Source organism: Canis aureus, chromosome 11 (assembly GCF_053574225.1).
Source record: "Canis aureus isolate CA01 chromosome 11, VMU_Caureus_v.1.0, whole genome shotgun sequence".
Taxonomy (NCBI): domain Eukaryota; kingdom Metazoa; phylum Chordata; class Mammalia; order Carnivora; family Canidae; genus Canis; species Canis aureus.
Window position 1 is genome coordinate 30,662,916 of NC_135621.1, and position 17,631 is coordinate 30,680,546.

A 17,631-nucleotide genomic window follows, 5' to 3' on the forward strand; every position below is an offset into this window, starting at 1 on the left:
GCACAATCCCGGGCGCGAGCCCGGGGGCCGCATCCTCCACGTCAGCGGCGGACGTCGTCGTGCGCGGAGTCCGACCCCGGCGGGCGGCCCGCCTGCATTCGCGGCCCGGGCTCCCTGGGACCCCTCCGCCCTCTGGGCCTCGACCTGGCCCCTGCTGTGGGACCCGAGCCCCACGAACGGCTGGAAAAGGCCGGAGCCCCGGTCCCCGCGGACACCGAGGCGCCGGAGCGTCGGGGAAGCACAGGGACGCGGAGCTGCCCTCGCGCTCCCCGCCTCCTGCCTCCAGGGCACGGCCGCCACGTTTCAAAAACTCGGGACGCCCTCTCGGGGCGCCGCCGGACGCGCCCGTGACGTAACTGTAAACACACCTCCGGCGTCTGGGCTCCTCGGAGACCGTAAGGCCACCTCGCAGAGAACAGTGACGAACTTCCGGGCGTGCGACGGAGACCGTCGCTTTACGACCCGTGCGTTCCGCGGTCGACTCCGGAGGAAGCTAGGGGGCAGTTTACGACAGCGCCGATGGTGTTTGCGGCGCCGGCCGGTGCGCGCGCATCTTTCCTCCCTTTTTACCGGGTTCCTCGGAGGGCACCCGGGTGCGCGGTCTCCGGCCCGGACCATCTCTCGCCATCGGGGCCGGCGGAGGCCTTTACAGGTGAGAGGAGTGTTCCGTAGGGCTCCGCGGGTCTCTGGAGCCGGCTTGCGCTGGGCCCGGCCTTCGGAGGGGAGGCCTCCCGGAAGAGACCCCCGTACCCCGCGGCCGCCGCTGCTCCTCCGCTGGGCGGGGCAGGACTCCGCCTTCGGGGACCCCGGGGCCCGACACACTTAGGGATGCGGGGCGCGGCCTTGAGGGTGGGGTCCCCCGTCTTAGGCGCCGCTTTGCGGCCACGGCCTGAGCGTCTTTGACAGTATCTCTTAGCGCCGTTGGGTCTCCGGGCCTTCAGAGGGGCCTGCGGCTCGCTGAGTTTGTGTGAAGGTTATGGGGGGCTCCAGGCTGAGCAGGGCTCGACCTGCTCCCAGGGGTTCCCAGCCCAAAGGTTCTTCCCTTTTCTGCGAAATGGACGGCGGTGGCGGCGCAGGTCTGGTCTGATCTGAGGCGGTCTCCCCCCGGGGCCGGTGGCTTCTGATCTGTAGTGGCCTGCCCGCCGAGCGCCCCCGCCGAGCGCCCCCGCCGAGGCCCGGAGGGGCCTCCCCCGCCCCTGTAGCCGGTACGGCTGTCACCGGCGCACCTCACCGGCTGTTTCTGCTTCTGGTTCCATCCTGCTCACTTTTACTTTACACGCGTTGAAGCTAAGGGACTTCCTCCCACCCGCTGGAAAATGCATGCCAAGCCTTGGGTCTGTTTCCTTCGTCAACTGTGGCAGAACAGCCAGATTTTTTAAATATCATTAGTGTGTTACTAGGTACCGCCTAAAGCCCCGTTTCTTCTCGGGCTGCTCCCCAGCTATAACCATGGGAAGAATGCTGGGCTTAAGACAGACAACCCTGGAAATCAACTGTGTTTTGAAGCAGTGGGCAGATGGACAACCTAATTGGCCGAGCTGCAAAATTTTAATCTCCAAAAAGGGCGTGTGGGTGTGGTTAGTGCTGTTAACTTCTTTAGCATAGTGTCTGACACATCGTAGGAGCTCAGTAAATACTCATTTTAACATGAATCGTCGTGAAACTGCCACCCCTCTTCTCAGTCCTCTTCCCCTAGTATAGCTTAAGCTGAGAATCGGAGGAGGGAGCTCTCAGGAACGTTCCCTGTTGCTCTGATTCCCGGTGTCGCTTCTGTAGGAAGCCTGACTCTCCCCAGTATGGGACACGGAGGAGAACTTACTACAGTCGCTGTACCTGTTCCCTGTGGTTACTCTCCAGGCTCCCAAAATGAATTTTCCTCTGGGAACTCAACCTGAGGATTACGACAGATGGATGATAAGTGCATAGGTCTTTGATCGGAACTGTCAGGCAAAGATCTGTTCTGTAGCCCGTGACTTTTACTCACTTGGGAGGAGCTATAGCATTACGCAGAGTGTGGGTTCCAGCCAGACTGCTTTTTTCAATTTTTTCATCAACTAGCATTGCAAATTTGAACGATTTCTTAGCTTCTGTGTGTGCCTCAGTTTTCTTATCTGAAAAGTGGGGATGACGCTAGCCGCTCCCTCAGGATTGTTGGGGGCATTCACTGACTTTATGCAGGGTAGATAAGAACATTAACTGGTACTGATAATATCTACAAACATGTGATGTATGGCCACTTTTATGACCTAGAGTTTATGGTAACCTCAGCTTTCTGACCAGCTTTTAACTTGGCTCTGTGTCCACTTGTTCTGCATAAGGATTTATATTGATAGAAAATTAGAAAAACAAGAAAGAAAAGTTAGATATCAGGATATATTTCTGGACTCCTTTTTTTCTCAGCACTCTGCATGTAAATATATTTTTGCAAGTCCCAATTGTAATTGTGTGGCATTTTAAAATGAAACTATTCTCCTACATGTAACTATCAAGGCCTTCACAATGATCTTGTAGGGTCTTGATTTATTTTACAGATGAAAAGACAAGGCTTGAGGAAGCTACAAATTGTATACCTTGGCAGAGGTGTTTCTGAGAACTAGAATGAGGTTATTACACTTGAGACAAGGTTACTCATTCCATCAAATCTAAGACACCACTCGGTTTAAAAAGCACTACTATGTTATGTAGCACTAAAAAAGAACACCTGCCAATTAAGACAGCCTATCAAGCATAAGATGCAGCCTCATTTCAAAGACATTATAGTGGGAAAAGCGGGTGTCACAGAATCAATGCAATATGGTAATTTGGTTTTGTTAGTGGTCTTCTAAGTATTTCCAATATTATCTATAGGAAAATAGTTAGTAGAGCTCAACAGTTGGGTGTTCCATATTGTGTGTTGCTTTTTGAATTTTATCATTGTGTCTTAGATTACCTCAGTAGGCTTTTTGTGTTTGGAGGCCTTTCTTCGTGAAGCTACTCACATTATTTGTATTTTTAAGGTTTTAGAAGATGGCAAAGTTCATGACACCCGTGATCCAGGACAACCCATCAGGCTGGGGTCCATGTGCGGTGCCCGAGCAGTTTCGGGATATGCCCTACCAGCCATTCAGCAAAGGAGATCGGCTAGGAAAGGTACTCACCTGTTAAAGTAAATCTTTTAAGCTATAGCTGCTACTCTCTGTTAGTTAATTCCAATTGTATTATCTCAAAAGCATAACTTGTGAGTTCCTTATAGGGACACCAGCTGGGGAAGGTTCTCACATCTGGGTACTTGCAGTCATCATTGGAAAGCTGGGCACTTACAAAGGCCTTGGGAGCCGGTCCTTCTTACATTGTTCCCAGACTATGTCTTCACTTACAGGGGTTTCTGGGTTAGGAGAAGCATGTCTGATTGACCTGTGTGCTCTTTCTTCTCTTGTTGCTTTTACAGGTTGCAGACTGGACAGGTGCCACATACCAAGATAAGAGGTACACGAGTAAGTGTTCAACTGACTACCCAGATCAGGGCCTTGGGAGGATTGTTACTTTTTCTAGTAACCTCCATCCAAAAGCATTCTAGAACAGGAACAAAATGCTAATGATAATTCATGGTTTTTAAGGGCATAGTCTGAACTGTAGACAATACCTACTTTTTTTTTTTAATGGACTCCAAACTTAGATTGTTCATTAAAGAGGTTTAATCTGTTATAGTGGAATTTTTTTCCTCCCACTTTTAGGGAGCCATGAACCTTTTCACAGATCCTTGAACTCATTCCCTTTTTGCACTCCAGTGCCTGGGAGTTACTGAACCTTTGAAGCCAATCAGTAGACTCCAGATTTTAAGATCCTGATGGACTAAATGGGTTGTTGTTTGTTTTTCTGTGCCAGTTGAGATTGTTGGAAGTGGCTAGTTGGAATACTAAGTTAAGTTTATCAGGATTGAGGTCAACAGTAAAGTATATCATAACCCATTAGGCAGTTGATGCAGATAATTGCATATTTGCATTATGCATGCCACATATTTGTCCCTTCTGGGAGAGTAAATCTTAACTCCTGTTCTTACAGAATAAGGCAGGGTGTGAAATGGGCTTGAGGTCCTCAGACTCTGTTTTGACTCAAAAAGTTCTTTAGACCAGAACTGTTCAAACTTGAATGTGCACATGAATCTCCTGGGATCTTCTTAAGAGGCTGATTCTGATTGAGTGGATCTGGGGCGAGTCCATATGCATGCGCTTCTGCGAAGGATCCTGAGTGCATGCTTGAAGTAGCAGGGCTTTACACCAGCATGTGTGTAAAGTCTGTAGGTGGTAGCTGTTACACATCACTGCCTTTGCTTACAGATAAGTACTCCTCTCAGTTTGGTGGTGGAAGTCAGTATGCTTATTTCCATGAAGAGGATGAAACTAGTTTCCAACTGGTGGACACAGCACGCACACAGAAGACTGCCTACCAGCGGAATCGGATGCGATTTGCACAGGTAGGCCAAGGGCCAGCAATCTTACCATCTTGGAGCCATTACCATTGGTTGCCACCTTGTGCATACTGGTGAGAGGAAAGTGCATTCTCATAGGTCTTCCAGTGACTTTCAAGTAGCTGACCAGTGACACGTTGTGCTAAAGTAAACTTACACTGGGTCCAAAGATGCATTTTTCTTAAAGGTTTTATTTATTTGAGAGAAAGAGCATGAGCAGGGGTGTGAGGGGGTGGGGCAGAGGGAGAAACAGGGCTGCCCACTGAGCACAGCCCAACCCAGGACTTGATCCCAGGACCCTGAGATCATGACCTGAGCCAAAGGCAGGTGCTTAACCAAATGAACCACCCTGGCATTCAGATAGTTTCGGTTTTTGTTGCCCAGTGGCTAGGGCATCATGCCTTTGTGCTAAGAGAAGGTGTTTATGTCACGTAGAAAGGGGCCTGTTGCCTCATTTGATTGCCGTGTGCAGGTTTTATTAAGTAGAAGGTCCAGTCGGGCTGCATCTTACTACGTAAAGAGGCAAACTGTAACTCTAATAAAAGCCCATAAGCCTACTTCAATAAAAAACGTGCAAATGTATGTCTAGGCTAAACCCAAGTGCTCCCATTGAGCACTGCCTTTTGTCTGTCAAATCCCCAAGATTTTGACATGGGTGTTTTTTCTTAATTCCCAGCGGAACCTCCGCAGAGACAAAGATCGACGGAATATGTTGCAGTTCAACCTGCAGACCTTGCCTAAGAGTGCCAAGCAGAAAGAGAGGTGAGGTTTTCCATCCTCCTGGAACACGCTGTTCTTCAAGACTGACTGTACTCTGAAATCACTGAGCCAAAGCAGGAGGATGGTTGTCTTCCCCATAATTGCAAAAAAAACAAAACAAAACCGCCCTGATTCCAGGGAAACCACTGGTTTAGCCTGCCATCGTCCTCCAAGGGCTATTCTTGGCAGATAGAGGAGCTGGATGGTACTTGGCAGTGGCCATGCACACTGGTAGGAAATGAGGGCAAGTAAGTCAAGCCCTGGGGCTCACGTAGGCTCGGTTCTGCTGTGGCACAAGTCCAGGGGCATCCTTCACACTGGGCCCTGGGAGCTGTGTCATGCAGCAGCCCTGCCTCAGGCTGGGGCTGCCAGTAGACTCTGCAGGGGGGGCAAAGCCTACCTGCTCGGCACTGGGGAGCAGCGTACTTCTAGCACTCTAACATGGCATGCTTTCACTAGACTCTTTTTCACTAAGCCCCTATTTTCTTTGTTGCGAGAAGTCCTGATGTTGAGGACGAGGTTTAGTGGAAGAGAAGGGCAGCTTCTGCCTTTTGAGAAGCCATTGACTTAAAGGTCTGCACCCACAGCACAATCTTTTTACCTTTCTAGAGAGCGCATACGGCTGCAGAAAAAATTCCAGAAACAATTCGGAGTGAGGCAGAAGTGGGACCAGAAGTCACAGGTAGTGTATCCACACCAGAGTTTTCTCCAGAAACTCAATTTTGCTGGTTTATTTGGTTTTATGACCACTTTATTGAAACAAAATCCACATGCTATGCAATCCACCTACTTAAAGCATACAAGTTCAGTGGTTTTTGGTACATTCACAGATACGGGCCAGTGTTACTACAGCCAGTCTCGGAACATTCTCCTCATTCTGAAAAGAGCCCGGTACCCTTCAGCACTTAGTCCTTGTTCTCCTCAGCCCTTGGCTGTTAACAGTCCCTTCTGTCTCTGGATTTGTGCTTCTAGACATTTCACATAAACAGAATCCTAAACAGAATGTAGTCTTTTGTGTCTGGATCCTCCCACTGAGCATGTTTTCATAGTTCATCCACCTCATGGTGTTTGTTCATGCCTCCTTACAGCCAAACTTGTATGGATATACCACGTTTTGTTATCGGTTCACTATGGTTTCCGCTTTTTGCTGTTATGAAAAATGTTGCCATAAGCATTCGTGTACAGGTGCTTATGTGGGCACTGTGAGGATAGAAGACACCCGTAAGCAAGAGAGAAGCTTCAGTGGCAGCAATTAAGATTTTGCTGGACACAATGCTCGTTGTGTGTTAATGTCCTGAGAGAAATAAAAAACTGCTAAAGCTTCTTTTCTGAAATACATACACGTGAAAGAGCTGGTGTTCCCTGGGTGCTGACATCACCTTCAAGTAAAAGTCCTGATTGATTTTTATTTCTTGACCCCTTCAGTCATTTTCTAGATCATAAACTCCAAAGAGTCAGGGATTCTTTTATAAAGCAGCCAACACATGGCAAATGTTCTGAAGAGATTTATTGACTAAAAACCCTTCACACTGTTAACATGCCTTTTGCTTGTGTTATGCCCTAGTTGTAATTCTTTTCCCTCCACTGGTTTTGCACTGCAGAAACCCCGAGACTCTTCAGTTGAAGTCCGTAGTGACTGGGAGGTAAAAGAAGAAATGGACTTTCCTCAGTTAATGAAGATGCGCTACTTGGAAGTATCAGAGCCACAGGACATGTAAGTGGCATCGTTTGCTACCTTCCGCCACGCACTTAGGTGTGTGGACCTGCTGCTGGTGACTTATGTTCCTAAGCCATAGTATTTCCAAAAGAGAATTTGAAGCTGCTAAGACATTGCACAAGATTAATGTGTTTTTAAAAATCAAGGCTAAGGCGAGACTAGGAGAAAGAAGTTCGCTGATGTTAAACTTGAGAGATTTCTTTCCACTTCCTGGCATCGTGAGCAAAAGAGAAATCAAGTTGTGTGGCTCTTTTGGCAAGAAGAGAGAGTAGTTTGTCAGAAGCAAAGCTTTTCCTGACATTACAAAGAGCTGTTTACCTCAAGTAGCAGATCAATGTCAGTGGGGACCGGAGTACCAGGTTAGAAGTCAGTGCATCTGGAGGCCTCTAGAACTACCTGTCTCTTCATCTTGGCCTCAGTCACCATGTCATTAAAATGTGGAGGTTGAGTCAATCAGTTTTGTTCATGCTGCTCTGTGGGGCCATATCCAGAGCTTAGGGGACGGGCCCTGAGTGAACTCTGAGAACTTGTCTTCTGTTCTCATCAAAGAAAAACCATTTCTTATTTTTTAGATTTCTGGATAAGAGTTTGGATTCAATGTCTTTTCGTTTTAAGATTTATTTTAGAGAGAACGCACACAAGCAAGGGGATGGGCAAAAGGAGAGGGAGAGAATCTCAAGCAGGCTCTGTCTCCCTGCTGAGTGTGGAGCCTGATATGGGCTTGATCTCACCACCCTGAGTTTATTACCTGAGCCAAAATTCAGAGTTGGCTGCTTAGTGGACTAAGCGACCCAGGCACCCTTCTATAATGGCTTTTAAAATACAAACAAAAAATAACAAAAGCAGCTGATGATCTTCCCGTTTCCTTTGTGTGTCTTCTCCACTGTCCCGTCAGCGAGTGTTGTGGTGCCCTGGAGTACTACGATAAAGCCTTCGACCGCATCACCACGAGGAGCGAGAAGCCGCTGCGGAGCATCAAGCGCATCTTCCACACTGTCACCACCACAGATGACCCTGTCATCCGAAAGGTGGGCACCCTGAAGGAGTGCTGCTGGCTTCTACAGTTGAGGCTGCAGAAGGAACAGCACACAGGCACATCCATGGATCATGGGACCTCAGAAACCCTTTTAGACAAGATGCTCCCAAACGGGACAGGACTAGATGGGAATACAGGCACCTTGCTGGCTACACCATAATGTTGGGGTTAAGCGGAGGTGGACTCGAATCCCAGCTCTACCGGGCTCCCCCGCACCACCTACCTGAGGCCTTCTTTGCTTACCCATGAGATGGGTTGAATGTGCTTACCACCAGCCACTGGAGGCAGGACGAAAGCACTGCAAGGTGCCATCCTGGAATATGGCAAGTGCTCAGAGAGCTGCAGTCCCTGTATCCCAGGGTGGTGACTGGCCATGGAAGCTTGTGGGCTGGTTTGCCGGACTCACCCCTTAAGACAGGTTAGAGGGGTGTGCACGTGTGCTTGAAGGCAAGAAAGCTCCCTGCAGGGGAGTCCTCCGTGCACGTGGGCTGTTTGGCCTAAGTGTATCTTCACATCTCTCTTTCTCTCTGTCCTCTTTGCAGCTGGCAAAAACCCAGGGTAATGTGTTTGCCACTGATGCCATTCTGGCCACACTGATGAGTTGCACCCGCTCCGTGTATTCCTGGGACATTGTTGTGCAAAGAGTTGGGTCCAAGCTCTTCTTTGATAAAAGGGACAACTCTGATTTTGGTAAGAAGCCTGTCTGGGAGCAGCACAAGGTGTCAGGTGTTCTGTTGGTTTCGAGCAAGTCCCTGCTACTAGAGAGTGGACGGGAAGTGGTCTGTGTCCTCACAAGCACTGATGGCTGCAGCTGAATCCCTCCCCGCCTCCTCAGCGAAGGCCTGTCATGCACTACCTCCTCGAGGTGCCAGATTTCTGAGTCCTCCCATAGCCCCAATACTATGTGTGCAGGTGTTACTCATTTGAATGGCATTTTCCTGGCTTCTGTCAATGCTCCATACCACCTTTAACATTTATTCCATGTTTTCTTTAAATTAATGTTTCTTTTACCTTTATTTCAGTGTATTTATAAAGGGAAGATTACATGTGCATGTATTTGATAACAACATAAATGTGTATAGACACACCATGAAGGGAAACCATGTCACTGAAATTTGATAGCAGTGAGATGGAATGATATAATTACATTCCGCACCAGAGGCTTAGGACCTTCTTCTTGTTAAAAAGCTGACAAAATCAGATATTATTTTGAGGAATCCAAAGGGACTGAAAGGGGATCGTTGTCTTATGATGTGCTTGAATTTAATGTTAGAGAGGATCCGAAGTTACCCAGTAGTGCTTCCTGCTTCCTCGCCTCTGCACCCCGCGCTTGGGAGAGCTGGGTTAGCAGATGCTGGAAGGATGGGCCTGTGTTGCTGGGATCGTGGCCCCTCCCTGCAGTGCCAGGCACATTGTTGATGACTCGGTTTCGCTGGTGGGTGACCACGCTGCCACTTTTGCAGACCTCCTGACAGTGAGTGAGACTGCCAATGAGCCCCCACAAGATGAAGGCAATTCCTTCAATTCACCCCGCAACTTGGCCATGGAAGCAACCTACATCAATCACAACTTCTCCCAGCAGTGCTTGAGAATGGTAAGGCGGAGAGAGCATCTGGGCACCAGATTCTCTTTTGTCCCCTTCCCAGTGTCCCCATTGAATATCTGCGTTGTGGTAGGCTGTGGGGTTGTGGGACTGAGCAGGGGCAGGCATGGTCTCTTCCTGTCACAGAAGAGCTCCAAGCTGTGGCTTTGAGGTCAGACTGCCTGACTGAACCCTAGATTCACCACTTCAGAGCTTTGTGGTGTGTGGTATGTTTCTTCTCTATAGGGTTAAAATACTAAGCATACCTGTCTCAGCCAGACAGGATGTAGAGGTTCTTTCAGGTGTTTGACAAACTTGCTGATTTATTTATTTATTTACTTATTTACTTATTTATTTAATTTTATTTATTTATGATAGAGAGAGAGGCAGAGACACAGGCAGAGAGAGAAGCCCGCTCCATGCACCCGGAGCCCGACATGGGATTCGATCCCGGGTCTCCAGGATCGCACCCTGGGCCAAAGACAGGCGCCAAACTGCTGTGCCACCCAGGGATCCCCATGCTGTTTTATACAATATACTGTTTAGGTGCTGGAGATCTAGTAGTAATAAGCAAAGTTTCTGCCCTTAGGAGGCTTCATTATAACAGAAAGGAAAGATAGTAAACTAAACAAACCTATGTCATGTCGAGTGGTGGCATGTACTCTAGAAAAAGTGAAACAGGACAGTGGTCAGTCATGGCTGCGAATTCAGATACAGGGGGTCTGTGCTTGAAGTTGGGAGGAGTAAGCAGCCCACGACATAGTGCATGTGGAGCCCACCACCCCCTCAAGGGCTGCAGGGAGCCAGCCAGGACTGTAAGCTGAGTGCAGGGGCTGGTCCATGGGCTCAGCCACGGGTGCTTGCTGTCTCGTGACACCCTTGTCTGTTGGCAGGGGAAGGAAAGATACAACTTCCCTAACCCAAACCCATTTGTGGAGGACGACATGGACAAGAACGAAGTCGCCTCTGTCGCCTATCGGTATGTCAGCCACCTGGGCAGGGCGGCCTCTCTGAAACCCGGGAGCTTTGGGTACCAAACGGGCTCCTTGTTGGCTCTGCAGGTACCGCAGGTGGAAACTTGGAGACGACATTGACCTTATTGTGCGCTGTGAACACGATGGTGTCATGACTGGAGCCAACGGGGAAGTGTCCTTCATCAACATCAAGACACTCAACGAGTGGGATTCCAGGGTGAGGCGCGTTTGGTCGCCCTGGCCATTCTTCCTGCAGGGTGTGCCATCACTGGCGAACTCCCTGGTTAGCGTTTGAGCCTTGGTCTCATGCCCCCCCGGGCATCATACAGCTACCAGGAATTTTTTTTTTCCCCATCTGAGTTTTTCCTCCCCATAATTCCTCATTGAGGAGATTTGTGTCTATGTGTAGAGAATGTGGTTACAGTTTAAGAAGTTTTCTTATTTTGCACATAGGAAGCGGTAGTAACTGCCTTCTCATGGGATTTCATCTGAAACTGTTCCAGTCTGCCCTCCTGTTGGCTTCTGCCCTCTGCAAGCGTGGGGGTTTGGTCTCTCATCGTCTGGGTTGGCGGGTTTCCTGGAAGCCCTGGAGCTCTTTTGATCTGTTCTTTCACTGAAAGCAGCCACTACCTTCTCTCCAACCTTTTGGTTTCTTCTTCCAACTCCTTCACTTCTTGAACTCAGAGATTCTCAGATCAGTGAAGATTTGACTCTTCAGGAGGCCTCTTGAAAGAAACGTGCTTCCTTCATCTTTCCTGCTTCTGCTGCCCTCTCACGCTAGTGCTCTGTGATTGTTGGGCTGCTCCCCTTCCTGAAGCTGCCCAGGCTTATGTGCCTGACTACAGTGGGTGGCAGTGCTCCTGGGGCTGTGTACCAAATAAAGGGTCCTCCATGGGAAGGACGGCTCAGGCTGAGCCTCTGTCAAACGGGGTCTGATGAGATGGAGTCTATGGGCCATTTTGCTCTGCCTTCATTAGAGCCTTGGGGCTAGCATTTACCACCACTGATTCCCACTCCCCAGCCTCTGTCACCTGATGAAAGAGCACACCAGAAGCCTTGCTACAAACTTAGCTCTGGGGCCAGTGGCCTCATCCTAGACTTTCCACCAGGCCTCCCCATAGCATTTGGCATCACTGTAGCCATGTGGCTTTGCCCCCTGTGCTGCTACCTTACCTGGACCCATATGTTTCTTCCCTCCCTTCACTTGTTTTCTCTGCTGGTTCTCCTTTTTGACCTCCAATGGATCCTTCTTTCAGGGAGTTCTTTTTGCCACAATTACTTCTGAATACCGCCTCATATTAGTTTTCTTTTGCTCTGTAACAAATTACAGGCTTAAAATGAATCTGAAGGCTGTGGAAGAAACTTCTAGGCTCATTCTACTTAGCAGAATTCAGGGTTCCTTGCCATTGTGGGACTGAGCATCCCCATTCTCTTGCTACCTGTCGCCTGCGGCTTCTCGGCTCCTGGAGGTCACCCACATTCCTTGCCCCAGGGTCCCCTCCATCTGCAAATCAGCAACAGCACAGCACTTTTCTCCTGCCTCCAAACTCCGACATCTGTGTCTGGCTTACACCTGGATTTAAGAGACTCATGGTTACGTAAGGCCCACCCAGGTGGTCTCCCTTTGTTAAGGGACTTTAAGTATGTGTACAGAAAACCTTTGACATAGAAGGGGTAGCATAATTGTGGGCGTGATGTTTCCTCAGCGGCACAGGGCCATGCACACATGGGAAGGGGCCATTGGGGGTCATCTTAGAATTGTGCCTACTCAAAGCCTCAACAGGGAATTCTAACAGTGATTCCTCAGATCTGCTCTGATTCCTTTTCCATTGTTATTCTGCTGAAATCTCTTTTCCCTCCAATGTCTTCATTTCTCTCCTGCTCCCTTAGGCTCAGCCTCAAACATCTCCTCTCCCTTGCTTCTGCCAACATCACCCCAGTTTAGGACACTGTTAATCATGCCTGTTACTGCGCATTTACTGACCTCCTGAGCACCCTCCTCCACCCACCCCCCCACGCTGCTTCTGTCCACAGATGTGTGGAGAGGCTCATGAAATGCTACAGCAATCTCGTAAGGGTGATTTTTGAGGGAAACATATCTATCTCTGAATTTTTTAGGCCTAGCTTCTAAAAGAACTCTAGTATTTATTAGCCTCTGGTTTCCATGAACCAAGGCAATCTGAGAATCTCTGCCATGTGACCCTCAACTAGTCACTTCGCTCAGAGTCCCAAGTTCCTACATGTATGAGAGAGGTGGTTGGAGAAGATTATCCCTTCTTTTTATGCACGTGCATATACACAGGGTCAGACTCTGGCCTCCACCTCCATGCAAGGCTGACCCGGCCTATGACCTGTCTTTCCCTGTCTCTCTCAGATCACACCACCTCCAGCCTCTGTCCATGTCCTCCCCTTGGTTAGCTATCCTGTTTCCTCCATGGAACCATTCCTTACCACACAACACATGCTGAACGCTTGTCCTTGCCATTCATATGGTACTTGTTCACTTGTAAAAGATGTGTCCTTGTCTAGACAAGAGGAGTTACACTTTGCTGGGTGCCTGCTGTGTGGGAGGCTGCGTGCAGAGGGACCATGTCTTTGCTGTTTTAGAGGTGATAGTCTTACCTGGGATCTACCTGCAGACTAACCCACTTCCCAAGTCAAGCCCACAAGGGAGTTCCTTCTCTGCTGGAGAAGGTCCCAGGCCTCGGGCAGGAGGAGCCCCCCCTCACTCTTGTGCTGGGCTTGCCTTCCACAGCACTGTAATGGCGTTGACTGGCGTCAGAAGCTGGACTCTCAGCGAGGGGCTGTCATTGCCACTGAGCTGAAAAACAACAGCTACAAGTTGGCCCGATGGACCTGCTGTGCTCTGCTGGCCGGATCTGAGTATCTCAAGCTTGGGTGAGTTTTGTGTCCAGGGATCATGAATGCATCTGCTACAAGGAGGGGTCTGTGGGCAGGGAGAGCAGGGCTTGCCTCTCCCCTCTCCCTTGGGAAGCACTGATTATTTGGCCCTGGGTGTTGCTGTGGCTCTGTGCAGGCCTGCCTCCACCACCAACACCCCTTTCTTCCCGCTAGTTATGTGTCCCGGTACCACGTGAAAGATTCCTCACGCCATGTCATCCTGGGCACCCAGCAGTTCAAGCCCAATGAGTTTGCCAGCCAGATCAACCTGAGTGTGGAGAACGCCTGGGGCATCCTGCGCTGCGTCATTGACATCTGCATGAAACTCGAGGAGGGCAAGTACCTCATCCTCAAGGACCCCAACAAGCAGGTCATCCGCGTCTACAGCCTGCCTGATGGCACATTCAGCTCTGATGAGGATGACGAGGATGAAGAGGAGGAGGAGGAAGAGGAGGAAGGTGTGTGTAGCAGGCCTCTTTCTGAGGTCCAGGGTGGCTATAGGCTAGCTAGGGACTGAGCTCTGTAGCCCTGGTATAGAACTGCCGGAGAGCTCCCTGAGACTAGACTTTGGAGAAGTCTTCACTCTATAGAGCCAGAAGCTGTTTTAAGAGCCTTTAGATCACCTGAGGGGCTCAGGGGGAGAGTGGCCTTTGAGAGGCTAGAGTGAGGAAGAAGCATCTAGAGAAAGGCAGTGGAATGGTTAGCCAGTGGTCTGAAGGAGAAAAGATGCTCTGTGCTAGTTTCACAGGCTCAAAGCTGCCTCGTGCCTGCTATTCCAGCTCGTGACTGAAGGAAATTCCCCTTAGCCCCACAACAGTCCAAAAGGCTTAACTTCCAAGTGGAGATGGTAAAAAAAAAAAAAAAAAAAAAAAAAATCACAAGCAGGGCGCCAGTAGGACATGGCTCATTTCTCTGACATTTTGTGTCTTTCAGAGGAAGAAACTTAAACCGGATGGTGACGTGGAGCTGGAGTTTGTGATTCCACTGAGCTTAGAAGGCTTTGGATGCCCAGTGGAATGCTTGTCTGATTATTGTTGAGGTTTGAAGGTGGAATAAAGTCTAACCATTTAGTCTCCTACCTTCGTCACATGCTTACATTGTGATTGACAGCCCTTGTGCCTTCCCCCAGGAGCTCTTGGGAGAGGGAGAGTTTGCAACAGCAGTTTACTATCTGGAGTTCATAATCAGGGCTCCTTAGTTTGTTCCTGAGCATCATTCATCGTATAGTCCTGTTAGAGGGCGAATGTCCTCGATATTTTTGTTCTTAGAACCACTTGACATGATCCTCTCCTGGGGATTTTGCCCTGGGGATGTGTCAGCGTGTGATGGAGGTCCCCATAAGATGTCCATTTGTACAGACGTGGGTGCCTGCTGGCTGTGTGCCAGACCCAGCTGCTGCCCTTAGAGACACAAATAACTCATAAAAGGCAGAGCAGGGCATGGTCTTTGAAGGCTAGAGTGGGTTTGCTGTTCATGAGGGCCATGCCCCAGGAGATTTTTTTTTTTTTAATAAATTTTTTTATTGGTGTTCAATTTACCAACATACAGAATAACACCCAGTGCTCATCCCGTCAAGTGTACCCCTCAGTGCCCGTCACCCATTCACCCCCACTCCCCGCCCTCCTCCCCTTCCACCACCCCTAGTTCATTTCCCAGAGTTAGGAGTCTATGTTCTGTCTCCCTTTCTGATATTTCCCACACATTTCTTCTCCCTTTCCTTCTATTCCCTTTCACTATTATTTATATTCCCCAAATGAATGAGAACATACACTGTTTGTCCTTCTCCGATTGACTTACTTCACTCAGCATAACACCCTCCAGTTCCATCCACGTTGAAGCAAATGGGCCCCAGGAGATTCTGACAGATATTCCACTGGGTGGTGTTGCTGTTTGTAAATTGTTTTGGTTTGGGCGATGACAGTCCCAAGCTGGCGCCCTCATAAAATGTGTCATAAATCAATTATACATCTTCAGTTATATAAACTTTTTATAAGTGAATAATGTTCTAATCTTGATGGTTTGAAGTAATTACTTTGCCATGTATTGTACTAAGCTTTCCATAAAAACCTCATGAGCCTGACCCAGAACTGGAATATTGGTCGAAATGATGCCATTGTACTGATGAGGAAACAGGCTCAGCTTTTGAGTAACATTCTTGAAGTTACTATTTTAATCAAAATAATTGAGCCTCAGGGGCGCTCAAGTGGCTCAGCTGGTTAAGTGTCTCCCTTTGGCATGGATCATGATCCTGGGGTCCTAGGATTGAGCCCCACACTGGGCTCCCTGCTCAGTAGGGAGTCTGTCTCTCAGTCCCCCTCTGCTCCTCCCCCTGCTTATGTGTGTGTACGCACTCTCTCAAATAAGTAAAAATCTTTAAAATGACTGAGCCTAAGAAAGCTACCAAACATTTACTGGTTTTGCTAAACAACTAGGACACGAAACATGCTGCTGTTTTTTTGTTTGTTTGTTTTTAAGATTTTATCTATTCATGAGAGAGACAGAGAGAGGCTGAGACACAGGCAGAGGGAGAAACAGGCTCCCCCTATGGGAACCCGATGTGGGACTTGACCCCAGGACCATGACCTGAGCCAAAGGCAGACACCCAACCACTGAGCCGCCAAGGTGCCCCTGAAACATGCTTATTGTAGAGCCTTTGAGATAGGTAGATTGTTAAAAAGTACACATTACAGTGATGTAACAAGTGCCATGGGGTTTCAGAACTGGGCCTGGTCGTCACCAGACTGCCTCTCGCAGACCCATGATGCAGTCCAGCAGGATTAGCTGGGATGAGTGGGCAGGTGGAAGTCAGTTTCAGCCCTGGGCCCTAAAAACTTTGCACCAGCTTCCACATGCTTCATTTATTCAATTTATCCCCAACTTGTATGTGTCCTGCTTGGGGCCATCAAGCTGATGCTTCAGTGCTGACTCAAACCGCCCACTGTACCCTGCTACTTTTCAGCCCAGCTTTCAGACGCTGCCATATTTTATCAGTCCTGCCTTCCCTTTACTCATCAGGTAAGATGAGCATCTAGTTTCAGGTACTTGATTATTTGCCAGCACCCAATCTCACATCTTCACAACCACCAAGAAGTAGGCCTTCCTACCTTATTTTTGGTATCTTGCATAGCCTGTCTGGTTTCAGTGTTGATTGAACAGATGCTTACTGGTGGCCTGTATGCCAGGTGCTGGAGGAAGCACTGAGGTCACGAGAGAATAAGATCATTTCTGCTCTATGGGCCTTTTCTCTGATACGGATACTGGCTATAAACAGATGAAGTGGCACTCCTTAATGGGTACTTTGTTCTGAGAGGTCAGGGAAGACTTCTTCCCCAGGGAAAATTTTTAATAAGCTCCAGCCATGCAAAGCTAGACCATAGACCATCAAGTTCTTTCCACAGCAGGCATGGCTGCTTTCCCGTGAGAACCCTCAGCCCCATCTCACTGGACTATATAACGACCCTTGAAGGTTTCTGTACTCCTCTCAAAACAGCCTAGGTTCTGCCCCTGTAACTCCAGCCAGGGTCCACATTCCACCCGTGCAAAGCCAGCCTTGATCACCCAGTTTACCTCAATGGCGGCTCAGGATCATCTTCCTGCTGTTCACATTCCCTCCATTTCAGCTCCACTGGTACCTGTGTATGAGCAGTGGATTGGCGTCTACACTGGCCTATCGTAGGCCACTTTGTTTACATTACCGAGAATGCAAAGCAAGATTCGTGAATAAAACACTTAGGAAAGAGCTCGTAATCTGGAGTAAAGAGGGGGCTGGGGAATGAATTCCAGGTTCCGCTGAACTGGTTGCTCTCTTCTGCGAATCGCCGCTAAACCTCCACTTGGCCGGTGACTACAGAATGCGGGAAACAATCGCCTACCTCTCCCGGCTGGTGGGACACCCAGCCAGCCACGCCTGTCAGTCAGCAAGCACCTGTTAGTTGCTGTTCTCCGTGCCAACTTCGGCCTGGCTTCCCGTCCCCCAAAGGTGGGGAGCCCGCAGGGGTTTGGCTACGTTAACGGCGGGGTGGAAGCACCGCACTGATCTCCAGAAGCCATCGGCCCCCGCGCCTCCCCGCACCTGGAGAGGCTGAGCCTGAACGCCCGCGCCCGCCCCGCAGCCCGCGGCCAGCACGTGCGCGCCCGTCCCGCGCCGCCAGGAGCCCGCGCCCGCCCCGCCCCGCCCCTCCCGGCGTGCCGCGCGCCGCGCACGTGACCGCGGCC

The 17,631-nt window shown here is 49.4% G+C and overlaps 1 protein-coding gene and 1 long non-coding RNA gene across 3 annotated transcripts; one reads left to right on the forward strand and one right to left on the reverse strand.

The window, feature by feature from the left end:
- The first annotated feature begins 491 nt into the window (after nucleotides 1-491).
- Nucleotides 492-14,494, forward strand: EIF3D (eukaryotic translation initiation factor 3 subunit D). The gene is made up of 15 exons (XM_077914653.1): nucleotides 492-652; nucleotides 2,997-3,129; nucleotides 3,428-3,473; nucleotides 4,317-4,453; nucleotides 5,124-5,209; nucleotides 5,816-5,888; nucleotides 6,808-6,920; nucleotides 7,819-7,951; nucleotides 8,502-8,649; nucleotides 9,423-9,553; nucleotides 10,435-10,520; nucleotides 10,603-10,732; nucleotides 13,271-13,413; nucleotides 13,591-13,874; nucleotides 14,350-14,494. The coding sequence occupies exons 2-15, from the start codon at nucleotides 3,007-3,009 to the stop codon at nucleotides 14,361-14,363; spliced, it is 1,647 nt and encodes a 548-aa protein (XP_077770779.1). The 5' UTR covers nucleotides 492-652; nucleotides 2,997-3,006; the 3' UTR covers nucleotides 14,364-14,494.
- LOC144323792 (uncharacterized) lies at nucleotides 9,422-17,551 on the reverse strand. 2 transcript variants are annotated; one of them, XR_013389131.1, is made up of 3 exons: nucleotides 13,138-13,918; nucleotides 11,955-12,088; nucleotides 9,422-11,829 (listed from the first exon to the last, which is right to left on the reverse strand). It is a non-coding gene; the product is annotated as an uncharacterized LOC144323792 (long non-coding RNA). The 2 variants fall into 2 exon arrangements; XR_013389132.1 differs by lacking the exons at nucleotides 11,955-12,088; nucleotides 13,138-13,918 and adding an exon at nucleotides 16,984-17,551.
- Nucleotides 17,552-17,631: the final 80 nt, after the last annotated feature.